Here is a 21,868-nt window from a genome sequence, read left to right on the forward strand (position 1 = left end):
GGGATGTACAAGGGGCGGAGGTGTAGCATTACTAGTCAAGGAGAATATTACAGCCGTACTGTGGGAGGAAACCTCAGAGGACTCATACAGTGAGGCAATCTGGATAGAGCACAGGAACAGGAAGGGGGCAATCACAATGTTGGGCGTTTATTGCAGGCCCCCTAACTGCCAGCGAGAGATAGAGGAGCAGATAGATAGAGAGATTTTGGATAGGTGCAAAAGTAACAGGGTTGTTGTGGTAGCAGATTTTAATTTCCCCAATATTGACCGGGACTATATCCAACAAGGGAAGGGGCAGTACTGGACCTGGTATTGGGGAATGAGCCTGGTTGAGGTTTCAGTGAGGGAACATTTTGGGACTAGTAGCCACAATTCCGGTACCTTTGGATGGGATGGGAGTCTTTCAAGCAACAGTTGATTAGGGCTCAGAAAACTCACGTTCCGGAGAAAACAAAGGATAAGTATGGGACATTTAGGGAGCCTTGGATAACGACGGATATTGTGAATCTCATCAAAAAGAAAAAGGAGACTTTTGTACGGTCTAGAAGGGCGGAGACAGTCAAAACCCTTGAGGAGTATAAAGAAAAGTAGGATGGTGCTTAAGTGGGAAATTAGGAGGGCTAGGAGGGGGTCATGAAAAGTCCTTGGCAAGCAGGATCAAGTTGAATCCCAAAGCTTTTTATTCATATGTAAAAAGCAAGAGGATGGCCAGGAAAAGGATTGGACTACTTAAGGACAGTGGGGGAATCTATGTGTTGAGCCAGAGGAAATGGGCGAGATACTAAGTGAGTACTTTGCATCAGAGTTCGCCAAAAAAAGGATTTTGTGGAAGATGATTCTTGGGTAGGGTGAGTGAACTGTCTGGGTCATGTTAACATCGAAAAAGAGGAGGTATTGGGTGTTTTAAAAGACATTAAGGTAGATAGGTCTCCTGGGCCAGATGGGATTTACCCCAGAATACTGAGGGAAGCAAGGGAGGAAATTGCTGGAACTTTGACCGACATCTTTGTATCCTCATTGGCTACAGGTGAGATTCCATAAGACTGGAGAATAGGTAATGTTGTACCGCTGTTTAAGAAAGATAGCAGGGATAATTCAGGAAACTATAGGCCGGTGAACCTCATGTTGGTAGTAGGTAAATTATTGTCGAGATCTCTCAGGAACAGGATTTATACGCCTTTGGAAACAAATGGACTCATCAGTGATTGACAGCATGGTTTTGTGAAGGGTAGGTCGTGCCACACTGACTTGATTGAGTTTTTTGAGGAGGTGACAAAGATAATTGATGAGGGGAGGGCGGTGGATGTTGTTTACATGGACTTCAGTGAAGCCTTTGACAAGGTGCCTCATGGCAGACTGGTACAAAAGGTGAAGTCACACAGGATCAGAGGTGAGTTGGCAAGATGGATACAGAACTGGTTCGGTGACAGAAGGCAAAGGGTATCACTAGAAGGGTGTTTTTCAGAATGGAAGTTTGTGACTAGTGGTATTCCACAGGGATCGGTGCTGGGGCTTCTGTTGTTTGTCGTATACATAAACGATTTGGAGGAAAAAGTAGTTGGTTTGATTAATGAGTTTGCAGATGACACCAAGTTGGTGGAGTGGCAGATAGAGTTGAGGATTGTCAGAAGATACAGCAGGACATAGATAGGTTGGAGACTTGGGCAGAGAAATGGCAAATTGGTTTAATCCAGACAAATGTTAGGTAATGCATTTTGGCCGGTCTAACATAGAGGGAAAATATACAGTAAATGGCAAAACTCTTAGGAATATTGAAAATCAGAGACATCTGGACTTGCAGGTCCACAGATCTTTGAAAGTGACAGGACAAGTGCACAAAGTAGTCAAGAAAGCCTGCGGAATGTTTGCCTTCATTGGACGGGGCATTGAGTATAAAAACTGGCAAGTCAGGCTGCAGTTGTATAGAACCTTGGTAAGGCTGTACTTGGAATATTACGCACAATTCTGGTCCCCACACTACCATAACGATGTGGAGGCTTTGGAGAGGTACAGAGGTTTACCAGGATGTTGCCTGGTCTGGAGGGTATTAGCTATGCGGAGAGGCTGAATAGACTCAGACTGTTTTCATTAGAACTATGGAAGTTGGAGGTTGAGGGGTAACTTGATATATGATTATTAGGGGCATGGACAGAGTGGGTGGGCAGGCACTCTTTCCCAGGGTGGAGATGTCAGTCACTAGGGGACATAGGTTTAAGGTGCGTGGGGCATCATAGAATTTACAGTGCAGAAGGAGGCCATTCGGCCCATTGAGTCTGCACCGGACGTTGGAAAGATCACCCTATCTAAGCCCATACCTCCACCATATCCCCGTAACCCAGTCACCCCACCTAACCTTTTTTGACACAAAAGGCAGGGCCAATCCACCTAACCTGCATATCATTGGGCTGTGGGAGGAAACCGGAGCACCCAGAGGAAACCCACGCAGGCACAGGGAGAATGTGCTGACTCCGCACAGACAGTGTTTAGAGGAGATGTGCGAGGCAGGTTTTTTTTTTTTTTTACACAGAGGGTAATGAATGCCTGGAAGGCGTTGCCAGGGGAGGTTGTGGAAGCAGATACATTAACAGCATTCAAAAGGCCTCTTGACAAATACATGGATAGAATGCGTATAGAGGCATATGGCACTAGGAAATATAGAGGGTTCTGGCCAAGGACGGTATCATGACCGGTACAGGCTTGGAGGGCCAGAGGGTCTGTTCCTGTGCTGTATTGTTCTTTGTACTTAAACAAAGTTAAAGACAATTGCAATAACCAGGTTTAAAGTGGGACAGCAGACTTCAAAGGTAAAGTAATTGCTTTATGCCATTTTAATAAGTTTTTTGAGAGTGGAGTTTGGAGACTGTCATGTGGCAATCACCTGGGGGAATCAGAGGAGAAATTCACAGACATTTACTTGAGGTTCAGAGTGGTGAGTGTATTTGACCACAGCCATGTTGTGTGTCTGAAGGAACTTTGCATTACTGAGACTGTTGTAGCTTAAGATATACTCCGTAATCCGTGTTATTCTTAAAATCTATTTGTATTTTGTTAAGATAAGGGGGGAGATATGATAAGGGGGGTGTTAAGATACTGGGGAGGAGGAGGAAAGAGTTAAGATAAAGGGGGAAGTTAAGATAAAGGGGGAGGAAGATAAGGGGGGAAAGTTAAGATGGTGGGGGGGAGGCAAGATGGGGGAGTTAAGATAAGGGGGGGAGATAGGATAAGGGGGGGTGTTTTAGGGGGAGTCAATGGGCGACACGATAGCACAGTGGTTAGCACTGTTGCTTCACAGCTCCAGGGTCCCAGGTTTGATTCCTGGCTTGGGTCACTGTCTGTGTGGAGTCTGCACTTTCTCCGTGTCTGCTTTTGTTTCCTCGGGGTGCTCCGTTTTCCTCCTACAAGTCCTGAAGGACGTGCTGAGGTAATTTGGACATTCTGAATTCTCCCTTTGTGTACCTGAACAGGTGCCGGAATGTGATGACTGGGGGCTTTTCATAGTAACTTCATTGCAGTGTTAATATAAGCCTACTTGTGACAATAAAGATTATTATTATAAGATAAGGTGATGGGGTGGGGGGTGGGGAGAGAGAGAGAGAGAAAGGGAGGGGGAGTTAAGAAAGTAGGGGAGTTAAGATAAGGGGGGAGGGGAGTTACGATAAGGGGGGGGGGGGGGGTAGAGGAGTTAATGTAAGGGGGGGAGGAAGTAAAGGAGTATTTAGTAATAATCCAGCCTTGCATGTTTACGATTTAGCTTTTTTTCTTGTTGTTAAAATTAATTAGCGGGCCTGTGACTGTCCTTCCATGTTTTATAAACAAAAAGTAAAGGTTATGGTCTTTTAAGCCCGGGTTCCATTCTGGAATCTTCCCGCCCAGCTATCAACTGGGATCATAACACTATCACCAATAATAATAATAATCTTTATTAGTGTCACAAGTAGGTTTACATTAACACTGCAATGAAGTTACATGAAAAGACCCTAGTCGCCATGTTCCAGCGCCTGTTCGGTACATAGAACATAGAACAGTACAGCACAGAACAGGCCCTTCGGCCCTCAATGTTGTGCCGAGCCATGATCACCCTACTCAAACGCACGTATCCACCCTATACCCGTAACCCAACAACCCCCCCCTTAACCTTACTTTTATTAGGACACTACGGGCAATTTAGCATGGCCAATCCACCTAACTCGCACATCTTTGGACTAACACTGAGGGAGATTTCAGAATGTCCAATTCACCTAACAAGCACGTCTTTCAGTACTTGTTGGAGGAAACTGGGGCACCCCGAGGAAACCCACCGAGACATGGGGACAACATGCAGACTCCGCACAGACAGTGACCCAAGCCGGGAATCGAACCTGGGACCCTAGCGCTGTGAAACAATAGTGCTAACCACTGCGCCAGCACCCGACAACACATTTTTCCATGTTTGCTGTTATTATCCAAAGCATCTAACATAGGCCAAAATGTAATCCATACTGTCAAAGCATTAAATTATTCATCTCATTCATTAGCAGTAGTCATTATTTTGGTGTCCAATAGAAGGCCCAACTATGTTGAGTGTTTCTGAGCCCCTGTCAAGACAGCCTATGGTTAGATTCGATGTTAAGTATACTCCTTCATGCACACCAAAGAACTCACTGCATTCTAATATTTGCCTTTGCAACAGGAACTATGCGAATCATGCCAATTTCATAGACAAGAGTAGTCCAGAGTGCTGCTCATTCAGAGTCTCAGAACTATTTTCTCAATTGTAATGGGTAAGTTGAAATATAAATTGTGGAAGTGTGAGGCAGCAGAATTATATCAGATGACCTGCATTTGAAGCTAGCTGCATTTTCGTTCTAAAATAATTCATCCTTCAATATCAAAAATATGCAGAAATCATGGAATTGTAAATGATTTTCAACTTATCCATAATTACACATACACTCCCAAGATATTCTTTGATTGCCAGTTAATTACGTGGCAAAGTAATTTTTTTCAGATTTCTTAGTCCATTAAAAAGTATGCAATATCAGTGGGTGTACTGAAGAACAGCTGTGATTTCCATGCCCTAGATTTAATAAGACCACCTAATTTAGAGCTACAGAAAATTGCAATTTTTGCCCTCGGTGGTATGACTTTCCTCGTTTCCCTGAAACAAATGGAGAAAGTCCACTGAAGCACAAGTGTAATGCAGTTGAATCTTGATAAACATAACTAATTTTCCAATAAATGTTCTGGTTGGTTCACAATGTCCAGATGTGTAATGAAAGAGAATGAGAATGGTAAATGGGAATATCCTATTTCAACCTAGCATGCATTTATTTATTTAGAGTACACGTAACCCTTTATACGGTGGCATTACTTTAGTACTCTTTTCTGAGTGGCGTCAGTATCCTATAATTAGATGGCACACAAATAGGTTTAGGGCACAGAAGAGCCAATGTAACGAGTGAAACAATTGCTAAAGGTTACCCTCCAGAAGCAGAAAAAAAGAATTTATCAGCAGCGTGCTTTGATGTCTGAAATTCCGACGTGGTGCTTTACAGAAAGATTGACTTCCACTCAGTGGAACTCACTGCATTAGGAATATTGCATAAAAACATAACTTTTGAAAAAACCTTATTCAGAGTAACCTTTCTGGTCGATTAAACATAGCACATAGCTGCCACATTTACTCACAGAAAGAATCAACAACCATAGAAGGAAAATAGCGAAAGAAAAAGGAATTTTGGCAACAACTCCATTGAGGTTCACTTAAATTCCCAGCGAGTACTTCTTCTATGAACTGATGGTTCTGTTTGACTAATCAGGAAAGTGGCTCACTTACAATAAAAGCAAACACAATGTAACCAAAACCTCAGTGCACAGGAAAAGAAAAACAGAAAAAGCAATCTCCAGCAGCAACATTCTCCTACATTTGTAAAGCAGTAAAAAAAACAAAGATAGTGGTTCAGAGCAGACTCCGCAGCCAGGCATGCACTCACCTGTCATTGCAGAAGTAGTGGAAAGCACAGAGACATGCTTTTGTCAGCAGAATAAGAACAGCAAGAAAGGCAATATTAGTAAGTCAGTCAGTTAGATATTGTATACACTCTTCCTAATAGGTGTCTTTAACATCAGCTCAAGACCATGTGCATATCAAGTTATTAATATTCTAAAAATTGGAAGAGAATGGAGGTAAAAGCACAATCAGAATTTAACATAAACCAATACTGTAAATGATGGAAAATGTGCATCATCTGCAGTTTACCCAACATTTTTGGAAATGAAGCAAATGTTTGAACACTTATTTCTGAATGTAGCATCTCTCCTGGCATTTGCTAGAGGAAATGGGCTGTACTTCCCAAAATTTAGATACAATTTGTTTTAACTGTCAGAGAATCACAGTGGGATTTCCGCATGAAAATAAATCCAAGCAATGTGCAGAAAAGCTGCAAGTGCAATCTCTTTTAAAAGGTTGCAGGATGGCCTGAAAACTACATTGATTTGATAACTGAATTGTCAAAGAAGCAAAATAAATCCTGTTTTCCTCTCCATTTCATCCTCCTTATCCCTCAACATTCATGCCATCTCACACTCAGGAGGGTCCAGCATGCAGACATCTTTGTGAATGTAGCTAATGCTGCTCCTTCATTGAGACTGGCCAATTTGGCCCCGAGGGAAAACTGACAAAGCCTCGATGATCAGTCAGACGAATTTAATCCATCTCTCTTAGGAAAAAACCTTCTGGAATTTTAGTTGTCAGACCAACTTACCCATGTGAACTTGGCCGTTCCAAATTGATATGCACCCTTCCTCTCACCCCCATCAACTGGATCACAATGAACTGGAACCAAGCTCATTCAAAAAGACAATGAAAATAAATGGGTGGATGAAACCTGGCCTTCATTACATTAGAACATATACCTATGTGGTGTTAGCAAGTTACTGATAAAGTTACTGATTCATAATGCCAGATGCATCAAATGATTCACCATCACAAATGAATTTAATAAGACTAGCTAATAAATGTTTTTGGTAAAGGAAACCTAAAAACATTTATTTTCATATAATGCTTAAATTGTATTTATGAATACTCTGGGAAACTTGCACAACTGAATACTCAACAGAATTCATGAACATAAATTTGCATTTTCACCTCAAAAACAAATCCCTACATCTCTCCAAGAGCACATCACCTAGCAGTGAAGATGCAGGGTGTATGCTTCACTGCAAGGAACTTGCTACTCTTAATGATAGAACCTGCACAAAAGGTCAAGAAAGCGTCTCTCAACTCAGAGGGTTAGTTAACCTCGAGTATCTATACTCCCAACGTTGTGCTTCACCACAGGGGCAAAAAAAAATTCTTTGAGGAGCTATCAGCGGCATTCCCAAAGTTCAGAATCAGAACTCATCTATAATAATGGGGGGGATTTCAACACTACTTTCTGCTAACACAAGTTTTGTGTGACTAACACCTTTCAGAATAAACCATGCCACGAGGTCTCCCTCCTAGAGACAACCAAGACCAGAGTGTTGGCACCAGTTCGATCTGACCATCACTAGACGTGACTCTCTGAACAACACTCTCACAGTTCTGCAACTTGATTGGTCATCACTGTGATGGAACCTGTCACTGAAGGCAAATGGTCTGCTCTCATTAAGAGTAAGCAAACTCTGAATTCTCTGAAGAGCTCAAAATGCATCATTTCACATTTCTGAGTCAAATTGCATCTGTCATGTCTCTAACCATTTTACAAACCTGGCCTGGTCTTCCTGAAGTCTGTTACTATTCTCCTCTTTGTTCACTATATTTCCACACTTTACATTATTTAAAAATCTTCAATTATGTCCTGTATATCTATCAAACCTTGGGAAGACCAAACTTTTTGTTTCCATATTATGAAAAGGACATAGAAGCACCGGAGAGGGTGCGTAGAAGATTTACAAGGATGATATCAGAAATACATGAGAATACATATCTGGAAAGGTTTGACAGCCCAGATCACTTTTCCCTTGAAAATGTCTGAGGGATGAACTAGTAGAGGTCTTTAAAATAAAAAAAACCAGATGCAGACAGAATGTTTCTTCTTGTGGGGAAGGAGTATAACTGAAGGTCATCAAATTTATTATTTCACAGGATGCGGGTGTTTCTGGCTAGGCCAGCATTTGTTACCCAACCCTAATTGTTCTTGACATAGTGGCGATGAGCTACCATCTTGAACTACAGCAGTCCATATGGCGTAGGCACCCACGGGGCTTTCAGGAAGGGAATTCAGGTATTTTGATCCAATGACAGTCAAGGAACAGTGATACAGTTCCAAGTCAGGATGGTGTGTTGCTTGGAGGGGAACTTTCAGGTGGTGGTGTTCCCATGTATCTGCTGCCTTTGTCCTTCGAGGAGCTAGAGTAGCAGGCTTGGAAGGTGCTGTTGAGGGAGTCTTGGTCAGTTGCTGCAGCACATCTTGTAGATGGTACATACTGCTGTCACTGTGTGTAGGTAGAGGGAGTGAATGTTGAAGGTGGTGTATGGCATGCCAATCAAGAAGGCTGCTTTGTCCTAGATAATGTTGAGGTTCTGAGTATTGTTGGAGCTGTACTCATCCAGGCAAGTGGAGAGTATTCCATCACACTCCTGACTTGCAACTCGTAGATGTTGGACAGCTTTGGGAAATCAATAAAAGAGTTATTCTCCACGGAACTTTGAGCCTCTAACCTCCTCTTGTAATCACAGTATTTATATGGCTAGTCCAGTTCAGTTACACGTGGGGGATTCAGCAATGATAATGTTGTTAAATGTCAAGGTGAGAGAATCATCTTGTGGTTATCTTGTAGTAAATAATCACCGTGAAGCACTTATGTGGCATGAATGTTTTTAGCATATTAGCCCAACCATGAATACTGTCCAGGCCTTTCTGCATTGTGACATGGACTGCTTCAGTATGCGAGAGGTCACAAATGGTGCTGAACATAGGGCAAACATTCCAACTTCTAACTTTGATGATGAAGGGGAGATCATTGATGAAGCAGGTGAAGATAGTTGGTTCCCAGAACCCTGAGCTTTTGTCCAACATTGTAGCAAAATCTTTTTGTGGCTCCTGAATTTATGGAAGAACGATTCCATTGTAAGGATCAGGTCACTTGAATTGGGCAGTTAGCTCAAAGTAATATTTGGTTCCCTGACTGAATTACCTAGAGCAGAAGTGCACCATATCATTCTGCATTCTGAAAAAAAGAAACATTGGGCGCAATCTACCCGAATGGGAACAGAGTCCCGTAGCACGATTAGCCGGGTGTTTCCCTGTGCTCGGAGCACTGAGAAACATAACGCTATCAAACAGCCATTCAGGTAGATTGGGGTTTCAGTGGGGAACATGTGGCCAAGGCTGCACTTAGCCTAATTTTCTGCACTGAGGAGCTCCGCTCGATGGAACTCCTCAGTGCAAGGAGAGATCAGGACACACCTGCACAGGGCACCGATCTGCAGCGCGGGCAAAATGTTAGCTTGGCACCCTGGCAGTGCCCCTGCCAGCCGGGTACCTTGGCAGTGCCAGGTTGACACCCATGTGCCACTTCCAGGGTATTAGGTTGGTAGTGTCAAGTTGCCCAGGTGACACCGGCCATGCCTGGATGCCATCCTGCCCAGAGGGCAAGCACTTGGGGATCTCATTTTGCTGTCTCACTCTAATATGCAGATTTGCCAAAAAGTGATCCCGCCCACAATGGTGGGATTTACATTGCGATGCCCCACGGGATATTGTTAGATCTTGTGAGGCGAGCCGGTTCGATCCTGGAAGAGGGATCACCAGCATCTACTGGTCACGTGGCACCATGCCACACAGCCCTTCGGGTGTAAAGCGGCTGGTAGATCTCAACATTATGTTTGTTGGAAGCTTAAAGAAGTGGTGCAATCTAACTCGAATGGAGATCAAACAATGAATCTGTTCAATTCTTACCTTGTTCTTTCCTGAAATCCTTTTCAGATGTGGTGACTGGCAGAAGCAGCTCTCCCACGGGAGGTTGGACACTGACACTGAAATGATCATTGAATGTGCTGCAAAATATTAAAAAAATTGAAGGCTCATTAATCAAAATTAACATATCGATGTGTTAATACCATAAATTAGGACTACTCACTTGGGGGCTGCTCAGCAATTTGTAGACCGACTGGTAAAATGCACTTGGTTAAGTTGAGTTACATTTGTTGTGGTCTTTTTTGCAATTCATCTGGAGATACCCAAAACTGTACTTCAATTCAATCAAATTCTCAACGGTATACATATTTTTGCTGCTTTTTTTCTTTTACCAATTTTATGCTCTCCCCATGTGAAATGGGGTTTACAGCCGAGAAACATTATCATGATCACAAGTCACCCTCAAGCACCTTGCCCAGGAAACTATTATTCTAGAGTGATCCTCATGAATGTCAGCAAGTGGAGGAAATGGGGAGGACAAGGACAGAAAAGCCCAACCCAATCTTATCCTGAATTAACACTTTTAGTAGGAGTTAATACATAAAGAACAGCAGTGGGCACTGGGCAGATTTTTCCTTCTGTAATCAGCTAGCTCAAGGCATACCAGGAATTGAAGCAGACATATTCTTTAGCTTTATGGTTCAGTTAGGCATTGGAAAAACTCAGTGATCCATTGGTGAGCCTCACCAATGTTAATCCTGTCAGTAATCTTCAATCACTGAATATAGACAGCTATTGTAGATCAATGTTTTATGTGCTGTTCTAATTGCAATAAAAAACAAAAGTCACTTCTCACTCAGTTATCATTTTCATACTACATTATACACCAAATGCCCTATAAATATTCTGGAACAGGCATATTTTCTTTCTTGCTCTCACCTGTAGCATAGAGAACCAGACCGATCCACCGCAGTCAGGCAAATTGTTTGTCATGCAAAGCCACACACAATGATTGACACCTCAGGCCAATTGATCTCACTATCCCCTCTATCTCCCCCGCCCCTGCTAGTATTGCTCTAAAGCTATTGATCGGAACACACAGCCGATCAGTTTCCATTTTCTGATTTCTGGCAGGCCAATTAAGGAGGTGAGTAATTGTGATTACACTGCTAAAAGATCAATCGAATTTGCTGAAAGATTCAATACTTCTTCAGAGGGACCAGAAGGCAAACATGATGAGCAGCGGTATTCAGAGATGAGCAACTACTTTAAAATAAAATTAACTTTTATTTCAGCAGTCCTACCCATACAAGTGCCCTCCAAGTTTTAAATCAATACAAAAACAGAAATGCTGTCAGATGGTTCAGTTTTTCGCATAAAAGTCATTACGCTCTGTACACATTTATATATAGAATTGTATTCAGCACAGGCTGTTATGGTATTTATGTCAAAATGATCAAATGTTGATGTTGACACTTTAACAACTTATTTGAGATGGCAGTCTTCTCACATTTGAATCTCAACTATGCTTGATCATTCAGCTCAAAGTTAAAACCAATTTAATAAAGACCTTTTTTGATGTCTGTGGCAATGCCATTAATAGCACCTTAATCATAGACCAGCATTCTATATCATTGATCAGGATTTTAACTTGCAAAAAAGTAAAAACAATCACTGGACAACGCTATAACTCAAGTTTTTAATCATCCCAAATACCATACTTGTCTTAAAACACTGATCTGCACGAAACTCACAGTAGGTGATGCCAGTTGACCATAACAAAGATGTCAAAGATTCGATCCCTATTCCATACCCACTGTTGTGTTATGCTGCTTCGGATAACACAGGCTGCTACTTGATGCAGTCTTAACTAAAGGATGCTCCAGACTCTGAAATGAGTTCAACATGTTTGTTGAACTGTTAACATAGTTCTCAAATTAGTTCGACTCTCTACTAATCTAACTGTAGTAACTCAGTCTAACTGTACCAGCTTGCGCTAAGCCACATGCTGGGGTGTGATGCTGCTGATCAACCTTGTCTAACTCCCTAGATGTCTGTCTGTGGAAAGAGGCAGGGTGCGAGTGCCTCATCCCTTTTATAGTGTTTATGTCATGCCCCCTTGTGGTGATGCCACCTTTGAGTGTCCTGACTGCCCATTGGTTGTGTCCTATTCTGAGTGTTCATTGGTTGCATGTTTGCATATCATGACATCTCCCCTTTTTTTAAATAGATGTATATACACATGTGAATGTGTCTGTCTAATGTGACTGACTAAGGAATACAGAACAGAACAAACAAAACAAATGCTCCTAAGTCCAGGCTCTGAGGCTTGCGTCTGATCCTCGTCGACCACTGGAGAGGTGGTGAAGGCATTGACGGTGTCTTGACAGGCGAATGGGAGGCACGACTGGTGGCCTCGAGGTTCGAGGTGTCTGGAGGTGGCAATTCGACATGTGGAAATGGAGGGGAAAGTGGTTGTTGGCAAGCAACTTTTTGCAGTGCCCTTCGATGCCTTTGCACAATGGAGCCATCAGCCATACGTATGACGTCGGATCTGGGAGCAGCCTGTCGAACAATGACAGGCGGAGCAGACCACCCACCATCCGGTATCTTGATCCTGACCGTGCCAGCCGGGGAGAGCACGTCCAGATCGGTGGCATGTGCGTCATAGTCCTGCTTCTGGCTGTCGTAAAGCTGCTGCATCTTCTGCAGCACCGGGAGGTGATCAAGGTTGGGCAGGTGTACGGCTGGAAGCGTCGTCCGCAGGTCCCTGTTCATCAGCAGTTGAACTGGTGACATGCCAGTGGACAAGGGAGCCGCCCGGTGTGCAAGTACTGCAAGGTGTATGTCGGAAGAGGAGTCCGAGGCCTTGCGGATGAGCTGCTTAACAATGTGCACCCCTTTTTCAACTTTGCCATTGGACTGTGGATATTGCGGTCTGGAGGTGACATGTCTGAAATTGTAGCTCTTGACAAAAGTGGACCATTCTCTACTGTGGAAGCATGGGCCATGGTTGCTCATGACAGTGTTCGGGATGCCATGCTGTGAGAATGTCTCTTTACAGGCTTTGATGACGGTCCGTGACGTGAGGTCTGGCAGCTTCCGCACCTCAGGATAGTTCGAAAAGTAATCGATGATTAAGATATAGTCGCGACCATTCGCGTGGAATAGGTCAATGCCAACCTTGGACCACGGCGAGGTCTCTAGGTCATGTGGTTGGAGCGTCTCCTTGCTCTGCGTTTGTTGGAACCTTTGACAGGTTTCGCAGTTCAGGACCATGTCTGTGATGTCCTGGTTGATGCCGGGCCCTGCATCTGCACTTTTCTATGCCCAGGTGTCCCTCATGAATCTGCCGCAGCACCATGCTCTGGAGACGTAGTGGGATGACTATCCTGTCCAGCTTGAGCAGGATGCTGTCGATCAGCGTCACGTCGTTCTTGACATTGTAGAATTGAGGGCATTGCCCTTTCTGCCAGCCATTGCTGAAATTGTGGCTGACTCGCTGCAACAGAGGGTCTTTGACCGTCTCTTCTGGGATGAGAATGATCTTCTCATTTGTTGCTGGCAGAGTGCTTGCACACAGTTGTACCTGCAATTCAATGTGCTGGATGATCTCCAGTGGTTCACTGAGTGAGTTGACGGAGCGGGACAATGCATCGGCGATGTTGAGCTCCTTGCCAGGTCTGTACACCAAATTGAAATGATACCTCAGGAGTTTGAGCAGGATTCTCTGCAAATGAGGCATCATATCGTTCAGGTCCTTTTGGATGATGTGGACCAGAGGCCTACGATCCGTCTCAACAGTAAATGTTGGCAAGCCGTCGACATAATCATGAAATTTGAGGATGCTGGTGAGAAGACTTAAACACTCCTTCTCAATCTGCACATATCTGGTCTTAGTGGATGTCATTGCCCGTGACGCGCATGATACTGGTACCCAGGATGACGTGTCATCTTTGAAGCAACACTGCCCCAACGCCATTCTGACTCACATCTGTGGATATCTTGGTCTCTCGGTCTGGGTCAAAGAATGCAATGATGGATGCAGTGGTGAGCTTGGCTTTCATCTCCAGCCACTCTGTTCGGTGTTCCGCCTTCCACTCAAAGGCGGTTAATTTTTTCACCAGGTTGCGTAGGGCCGTGGTGTGTGTGACCAAATTCAGGATGAACTTGCCAAGGAAATTGGCCATTCCCATGAAGCGCAGTACTGTCTTCTTGTCCTTGGGGACTTTCATTGCCTCGACGGCTTTAATTTTGTCTGTGTCCGGGCGCACATCATGTTGCGAAATCTAATTGCCCAGGAACTTCAGCGTGGATGTCGCAAAACAGCTTGGACCTGTTTAGCTGGAGGGCATTTTCATGTATGCATCGGAATACTTTCTTGAGTCGCGACACATGTTCCTCTGGGGTTGTGGACCAGATTATGATATCACCAACGTAGACACAAACCCCTTCTATTCCCTTCATCATCTGTTCCATGATGCGATGGAAAATCTCTGATGCGAGATGATGCCAAATGGCATTCGGTTGCAGCAGAATCTGCCAAAAGTCGTGTTGAAGGTGCAGAGCCTTCTGCTGGATTCTTCAAGTTGGATTTGCCAAAATCCTTGGGATGCGTCCAATTTTGTGAAGAAGCACGTGTGTGCCATCTCACTTGTGCAATTTCTGCTTGAATGATCACCAGTTGGCACTAAGATTGCCGGTGGTCCTGAGCTGATGAGGAGCCTGAATCTTGTCTGTTGTGTCTGTATTCAGTAGCTGGTTGTCACGGATCTTGGTGAGTTGAACTAAATAGATTGATCAGTCACTCCTGGTATCAATAGAACATTACAGCGCAGTACAGGCCCTTCGGCCCTCGATGTTGCGCCGACCTGTGAAACCCCTCTAAAGCTCATCTACACTATTCCCTTATCATCCAAATGCCTATCCAATGACCATTTGAATGTGTTTAGTGTTGGCGAGTCCACTACTGTTGTAGGCAGGGCATTCTACGCCCTTACTACTCTCTGAGTAAAGAACCTACCTCTGACATCTATCTCCCCTCAATTTAAAGCTATGTCCCCTTGTGCTAGCCGTCACCATCCGAGGAAAAAGGCTCTCACTGTCCACCCTATCTAATCCTCTGATCATCTTGTATGCCTCTATTAAGTCATCTCTTAACCTTCTTCTCTCTAACGCGTATGTGTTACGCTGCTTCGGATAACACAGGCCGCTACTTGATGCAGTCTTAACTAACGGATGCTCCAGACTCTGAAATGAGTTCAACATGTTTATTGAACTGTTAACACAGTTCATAGAATTATCATAGAATTTACAGTGCAGAAGGAGGCCATTCGGCCCATCGAGTCTGCACCGGCTCCTGGAAAGAGCACCCTACCCAAGGTTAACACCATAACCCAGTAACCCCACCCAACACAACACTAAGGGCAATTTTGGACACTAAGGGCAATTTATCATGGCCAATCCACCTAACCTGCACATCTTTGGACTGTGGGAGGAAACCGGAACACCCGGAGGAAACCCATGCACACACGGGGAGGATGTGCAGACTCCACACAGACAGTGACCCAAGCCGGAATCGAACCTGGGACCCTGGATCTGCGAAGCGATTGTGCTATCCACAATCCTACCGTGCTGCCACCAAATGATGTCCTGAGTTTGACTCTCTAGCTAATCTACCTGTAGTAACTCAGTCTAACTGTACCAGCTTGCTCTAAGCCATGTGCTGGGGTGTGATGCTGCTGATCAACCCTGTCTAACTCCCTAGATGTCTGTCTGTGGAAAGAGGCAGGGTGTGAATGCCTCATGCCCCCCTGTGGTGATGCCATCTCGGAGTGTCCTAACTGCCCAATGGTTGTGTCCTATTCTGAGTGTTCATTGGTTGCATGTTTGCGTATCATGACACCCACCACACAGAAACACAACAAAAAATGTCCAATAATATTCAGGAACACGTGGTAATCCTACCCTTGACATAGTTAGTGATACTATTTCAGTGTGAGTCAGATGCAAATAAGTCAATTAAATTTCTAAATTTAAATAGCTTTGTGTCGTATTCAGTTATACTGAAATAGAAGAGATACTGTTGCAAGAGATTATCGATTGCAACTTTATTTTCAAATAATGAACTTTACAGGACCAGATTTTCAATGGCTGGAGTTGCACAATTGAAAAATTAATGTTCCCAATATGAAAGAAATCGAAATACAATTTTGCATCATATTGTGGAAATTTAAATTTTGGGATTCAGGCTGTTAACGTAGCTCATCAAAACTGGGTTATTACAGTACTTCAAAAATATATGCATGCCTCATAATGCAGAGTAAATTTACCGCTTCGCGGGTTAGTATATATGCGACAAAATATTTGTTCTAATTAGTTCTCTGAAGCATGCAGCAGTGTTATTGCACTCCCACTAAATGAGGAGACGAACACTTGATTTTATGTGATAGCCATAATTTTGAAAGTGCAGTGCAATGATTTTTATTACTGCACCAGAGGCACAATGTATTTCCTTCTTGCGCATACATAGTCTCATTCACATCTTCAAAATGATATACCTCCAAGGATGACAACTCCAATCTGAACACTTACTATACACAGCTATTTCATCAACCTCCAAATCTATGGATGTGTGTCAGCTTGGACAACGAAGTCAAGTAACAACTAGATTGCAAAATGCTCATGCTAGTTTTCAAATCTCTCCGTGGCCTGATCCCTCCCTATCTCTGTAATCTCTCAGAAACCCTCTGAAATATCGGTGTTCCTCTAATTCTGGTCTCATGTGCATTCCCAATTTTAACTGTTTCTCTATTGGTGGCTGTGGCTTCAGTTGCCGAGACGACAAGCTCTGGCATTCCTTCCCAGCACTGCTCCACCTCACTTTCCACCTTTAACATACTCCTTAAAGCCGACCTCTTCGATCAAGATTTTGGTCATCTGACTTAATATTGCCATATTTAGCTCTCTATCATATTTTGAATTATAAGACTCCGATGAAGTGCCTTGGCACATTGCATTATGTTAAAGGTGCTTTATAAATATAAGTCATTGTTGCGACTATTTTCACATCACATGATTAATTAATTGTAAATTTATCCAGGACATCTCAACCATCCTCCATCAGATGTACTGTTCCACAATAGCTCCAGTTAATTTATATATTCAAGTAATCTGCACTTGAGAGAATTAGATTCAAACAACAGTTTGACTGAAAACACTGCAGCATAACTTATATTGCACTTTACACATCAGGACCATCATAATCAGAATTCCTGTACCTTTACACCACCCAAGTAGCATGCCATTGGTTAGAAGGCCGAGGCAAATCTGGAGTTGGAAAAACCGCTTTGCAAAAGATTCTAATGACTTGGCCAAAACAATTGAGAATTAGATCTGGGCTAAACGGAATCATAAGAATGTTAATTTTTCTGCTTAATATCTTGAAGAAAAAAAATCAATGTGGTTATGAGGATACCGGGGACTGGAAATCAACAGTATATCCTCAATAGTCTGAAACCTGGAGCAGAATTCTCTTTCCATAGAAAGCACTTTGGAGTTTTCACCTCTGTTGAACCTGCTTGTTCAAAATGAAACCCACCAAACCTGAAGTGGATGACCTACTAAACTCTGCTACTAATCAGGTTACTTGCTATTTTGCTCCATGCAGACAGATCTGTGGATTTATCTAGCAGCTGTCATTGAAACAAAGGTCCGACGATTGCAGCCTGTCCATTTCGTGATGGTGGCCCGTACTTTCATACTTATACAGTAGACTCAGTCAAGATAACATTTTGGAGCCAATACCTATAACTATTTGAAGCTGAAGTCCATAGTCTTCAAAGTGTACGATGGAAGCTGCCATACCATTGACTGTAAATTTAGAAATAGTGATGAACCTCGTGTACAAAATTGGCACTCTAAATGCTTCAACACTAATCAAACACACTTACAACAATTTCTTAGAATAGCAGAGAATTAATTAGGAGTCAATATGCAAATATATATAGAATATAGAGGTTTAACTTTATTTGTGAAAGCAAAATATTGCAGTTCCTGGAAATCTGAACCCCCCCCCGGAAAATGCTGGAAATATGCAGCAGGTAGGGTAGCATCAGTGGAGAGAGAATAGGATTGGGTGGGGGGGGGGGGGGGGGGGGGGGGCCTTCTGTTCTGTCTGGCTGGGACTAGTTTCTGGTCTCTGGGAGTCCAGGTGGTGCGGGATTGGGCACAGCTTTGTAAATTAAATTACACCAGCCTGCTGAGCAGGGTCAGGGCAGATTTGAGGAGGTGGACCAGCCTTCCGTTGTCATTGGCGGGCTGTGTTCAATCCGTTAAGATCAACGTCTTGCCACGATTCCTGTTACTTAATTGCCTTCCCAGTCTTTCTGTTAAAGACATTTTTTTTGGGGGTTGGAGCGGCTCATTGCGGCTTTATATGAGCGGGGAGGACTCCTTGAATTCGGAGGGGGTTCTGACAGAAGCAAAGGCAGACTGGAGAGTTGGCGCTGTCGAATTTATTGTTTTTTATTGGGCAGCCAATGCGGAGAAGGTGTTGGGATGGTGTGGCAAAGAGGAGGATACCTGGGTGCGGACGGAGTCGGGGTCGTGCAGAGGGCTCAGCTTGGAGTTGCTGGCGACGACATCCCTGCCATTTACGCTGGTGAAATATTCTTTGAACCCAGTAGTTGTCTCCACTTTGAAGATATGCAGGAATAATTTGTTTGAGCCAGCGAGATTAGATGCCACATTTGGGGATGGAATAGGAAAGGATTGGAGAAGGTAAAGAGATTTATTTCTGGAAGTGGGGTTTTCCACCTTGGCGGAGCTGAAGGAGAAAGCAGTTCTGGTAGGGGCAGGTAGGTTTAGGTACTTCCAGGTACTGGTTTTTGCTCGTAGGACATTTCTGGTGGCTCCACCGTCTACTTTAAAGAAGATTCTCTCCTGCGCAGGGTCGGAGGAGGAGGGCACCACTTCTGGGATATTCGGACAAATCTTGGGGAGGAGAGGCCTTGACAGAAGAGGTGGTCAGGTGGCGGGAGGAGCAGGGACCGATATTGGAGGAAAAGATGCGGAGTGAGTTCCTCCATAGTGTGAATCCTGCCCGAGGTGAAGTTTGATTCAGTTCAAAGTGGTGTTCAGGGCACTCCCTCAGTACTGCACTGGACAACCAATCTCAATTTTTGTGCTCAAATCATGGAGTGGGGCTTGAACTTGAAAAAGTGAGATGCTCGTGTCACTTGTGCTCCCAATTGCGTTGCAACTAACATGAAACATAATAGTGAAATCAAGGACTGTCGTGTTTTGTTAAGTACAAAGTAGAAGGAACAGTTTGCTAAGTGGTTCCAGCCTGGCAAGACGTCTTCCAAGTGTTATGGGCCAGGGTTTAGAGAACCCCGAAGTGTATCATGGAGTTCACCTGACCCACAACCTTTACTAGATTGTGGTATGGGGAGCACACGGCTCACTCTACAGGTGTGGTACAGCAGAAATGGAAAAGTATTTTTTAAAGCAAAACAATGTTTATTCTATGAACTCAAGTTAACCTTTTTAAAATATACAGTGAACATCTTAGCAACCATTAATTCAAATACAACTCCAAAAGAATACAACACTAAGTCATTCTTAAGCTGTCCTTTTAACATCCATAAAACTTAAAAAAGAACTTTTAACAGAAGCAAATCTGGTTAAAGTCACTACCGAGAGCAGTTATTAGTTTCAAATCACCAAAGGATCGATTTACATTTCTTAGATTACAGAGAGAGACTCTAATACACTTTCTGGCTGTGACTGCAGCTATCCAGCTCTGGAAACCAAACTAAAACACACCCTGCAGCAAACAGCCTAAAACGAAAGTAAAAAGCTGACTGACAGCCCAGCTCCACCCACACTCTGACATCACTGATAAACATACATTTCTTAAAGGTACTCTCACAGGACACCTCCCCCCGAGAAAAAAAAATAAACCATCAACTTCAAGATGGTTTAATTTTTCACCTTTTCACTATCCTTTAAGAAATGCACACAGTAAATATACATTTTTGGTTCAAAAAACATCACACGCAAACAGGTACAATAATATAGTCCATTTTGTTTAATTCTTCTCCCTCCAACTGAAATCCTTCTCGATTAACAGTCTCTTTGAACAAGAAGGTCTCTGCACGATCCTTCCATTCTTCCATTCTTCTACGCCTCGGCAGCACGGTAGCATGGTGGTTAGCATAAATGCTTCACAGCTCCAGGGTCTCAGGTTCGATTCCCGGCTGGGTCACTGTCTGTGCGGAGTCTGCACGTCCTCCCCGTGTGTGCGTGGGTTTCCTCCGGGTGCTCCGGTTTCCTTCCCACAGTCCAAAGATGTGTGGGTTAGGTGGATTGGCCATGCTAAATTGCCCGTAGTGTCCTAAAAAGTAAGGTTAAGGGGGTGTTGTTGGGTTACGGGTATAGGGTGGATACGTGGGTTTGAGTAGGGTGATCATGGCTCGGCACAACATCGAGGGCTGAAGGGCCTGTTCTGTGCTGTACTGTTCTATGTTCTTCTATGTTCTATGTCTCTTTAAAGTCAGTTACTTTAGTTCAATCTGATCACAGAGTCCCTTGTAATGCTCCAACATAGGAGCATTGGTCACCACAGCCTTCAGGCAGTCAAATGCCTATTGAAAGTCCGCTGTCCACTGAAATTTTCGATGTTTCTTCAGCAAGTCCATCAGTGGAGCAACCATGCTACTAGCTTTTGCACAAATGTTCGATCAAATCCACTCTTGCCAAGAAATCACATTATTTCCCTTCATCTTGAGGGTATCGGAAACTCCTCAATAACAGTTGGTTTCACATCCCATGTGACCATTCAACCCTGTCCGATTGTATGGACAAGGAAAGTGACTTGGGCTTTTCCAAATTCACTTTTGGATAGGTTTATCACCAAACCCACCTTCTGAAGTTGATCGAATAACTCCATCAGCTGTTTTAAAATGTTCTGTCCATGTCTGGCTGAAAATGACCAGGTCTAACTTTGTTAGTTAATCGTTGAAATGTGGCTGGGGCGTTTTTCATGCCAACTGGTACAACTTTGAATTGGTATAAAGCATCTAGAGTCATAAAAGCTGAAATCTCCTTCACCTTTCAGATAAAGGTACCTTTAAGTAAATCAAGTTTGGAAATAAAAGCTGATTGTCCCACTTCCTCAATGCAATCCTCCAAACGTGGGATAGGATAAGAGTCCATTCTTGTAACTGCATTAACCTTTCTATAGTCCACACACAACCGTTGGGTACCGTCCGGTTTAGGTACCATCACTATGGGTGAGCTCCATTGGATGCGACCCACTTCAAATATGCCATTTTTAAGCATATTCTCAATCTCTTTGTTAACTTGTGCCAATTTTAAAGGGTTAAGTCTATATGGATGTTGTTTGAATAGAACAGCATTTCCCACATCTACATCATGTATAGCTATTTTAGTACTTCCCAATTTATCTCCACAAACTTGCCCATGTGATATCAATAACTCTTTCAGGTCAGTCCGTTTTACCTCTGGAAGGTAACTCAACAATTTATCCCAATTTTTAAGAACATCCTCGTTTTCCAAATTAAGTTGAGGTATGTCAAATTCCCAGTCATCTGGATTTGGTTTGTCACTTTGAGTTGGAATCATTGAAACCTCCTCCTTTTTCTCTCCTTCCCTTTCAAAGTACCTTTTAAGCATATTCACATGACACACTCGGTGAGTTTTCCTTCTATTTGGCGTTTTTACCACATAATTCACCTCAGTGAATTTCCTTTCAATCTGATAAGGTCCACAAAACCTTGCTTTTAAAGGTTCACCTACCACTGGTAGGTGGACTAAATTTGGTTGACTTGTTAGGTGCATTCCTAATTGCAAACAGTACGAATGGAATTTTTTAATCCCAATCCTCTGGATAATCGTGATAATAAGCCTTCAACATTCATAGAATTTACAGTGCAGAAGGAGGCCATTCGGCCCATCGAGTC

The 21,868-nt window shown here is 43.4% G+C and overlaps 1 protein-coding gene across 3 annotated transcripts in view; it reads right to left on the bottom strand.

Annotated features, from left to right (window-relative positions):
- ap3b1a (adaptor related protein complex 3 subunit beta 1a) overlaps positions 1-21,868 on the bottom strand; it is a 358,394-nt gene that overhangs the window by 42,098 nt on the left and 294,428 nt on the right. For 2 of the 3 annotated variants that reach the window (XR_005461652.1, XM_038805548.1), the window contains exons 25-26: positions 9,924-10,021; positions 5,973-6,009 (exon numbers count right to left, since the gene is read on the bottom strand). Coding sequence is in view for 2 of the 3 variants with exons in the window: in XM_038805548.1 (XP_038661476.1) it covers positions 5,973-6,009; positions 9,924-10,021 (135 nt within the window). In the remaining variant the exon portion in view is untranslated. The remainder of the gene's footprint in view (positions 1-5,972; positions 6,010-9,923; positions 10,022-21,868) is intronic. The other variant, XM_038805547.1, reaches the window with a different exon arrangement.

This window comes from Scyliorhinus canicula, chromosome 8 (genome assembly GCF_902713615.1).
Source record: "Scyliorhinus canicula chromosome 8, sScyCan1.1, whole genome shotgun sequence".
In the NCBI taxonomy this organism is placed as follows: Eukaryota; Metazoa; Chordata; class Chondrichthyes; order Carcharhiniformes; family Scyliorhinidae; genus Scyliorhinus; species Scyliorhinus canicula.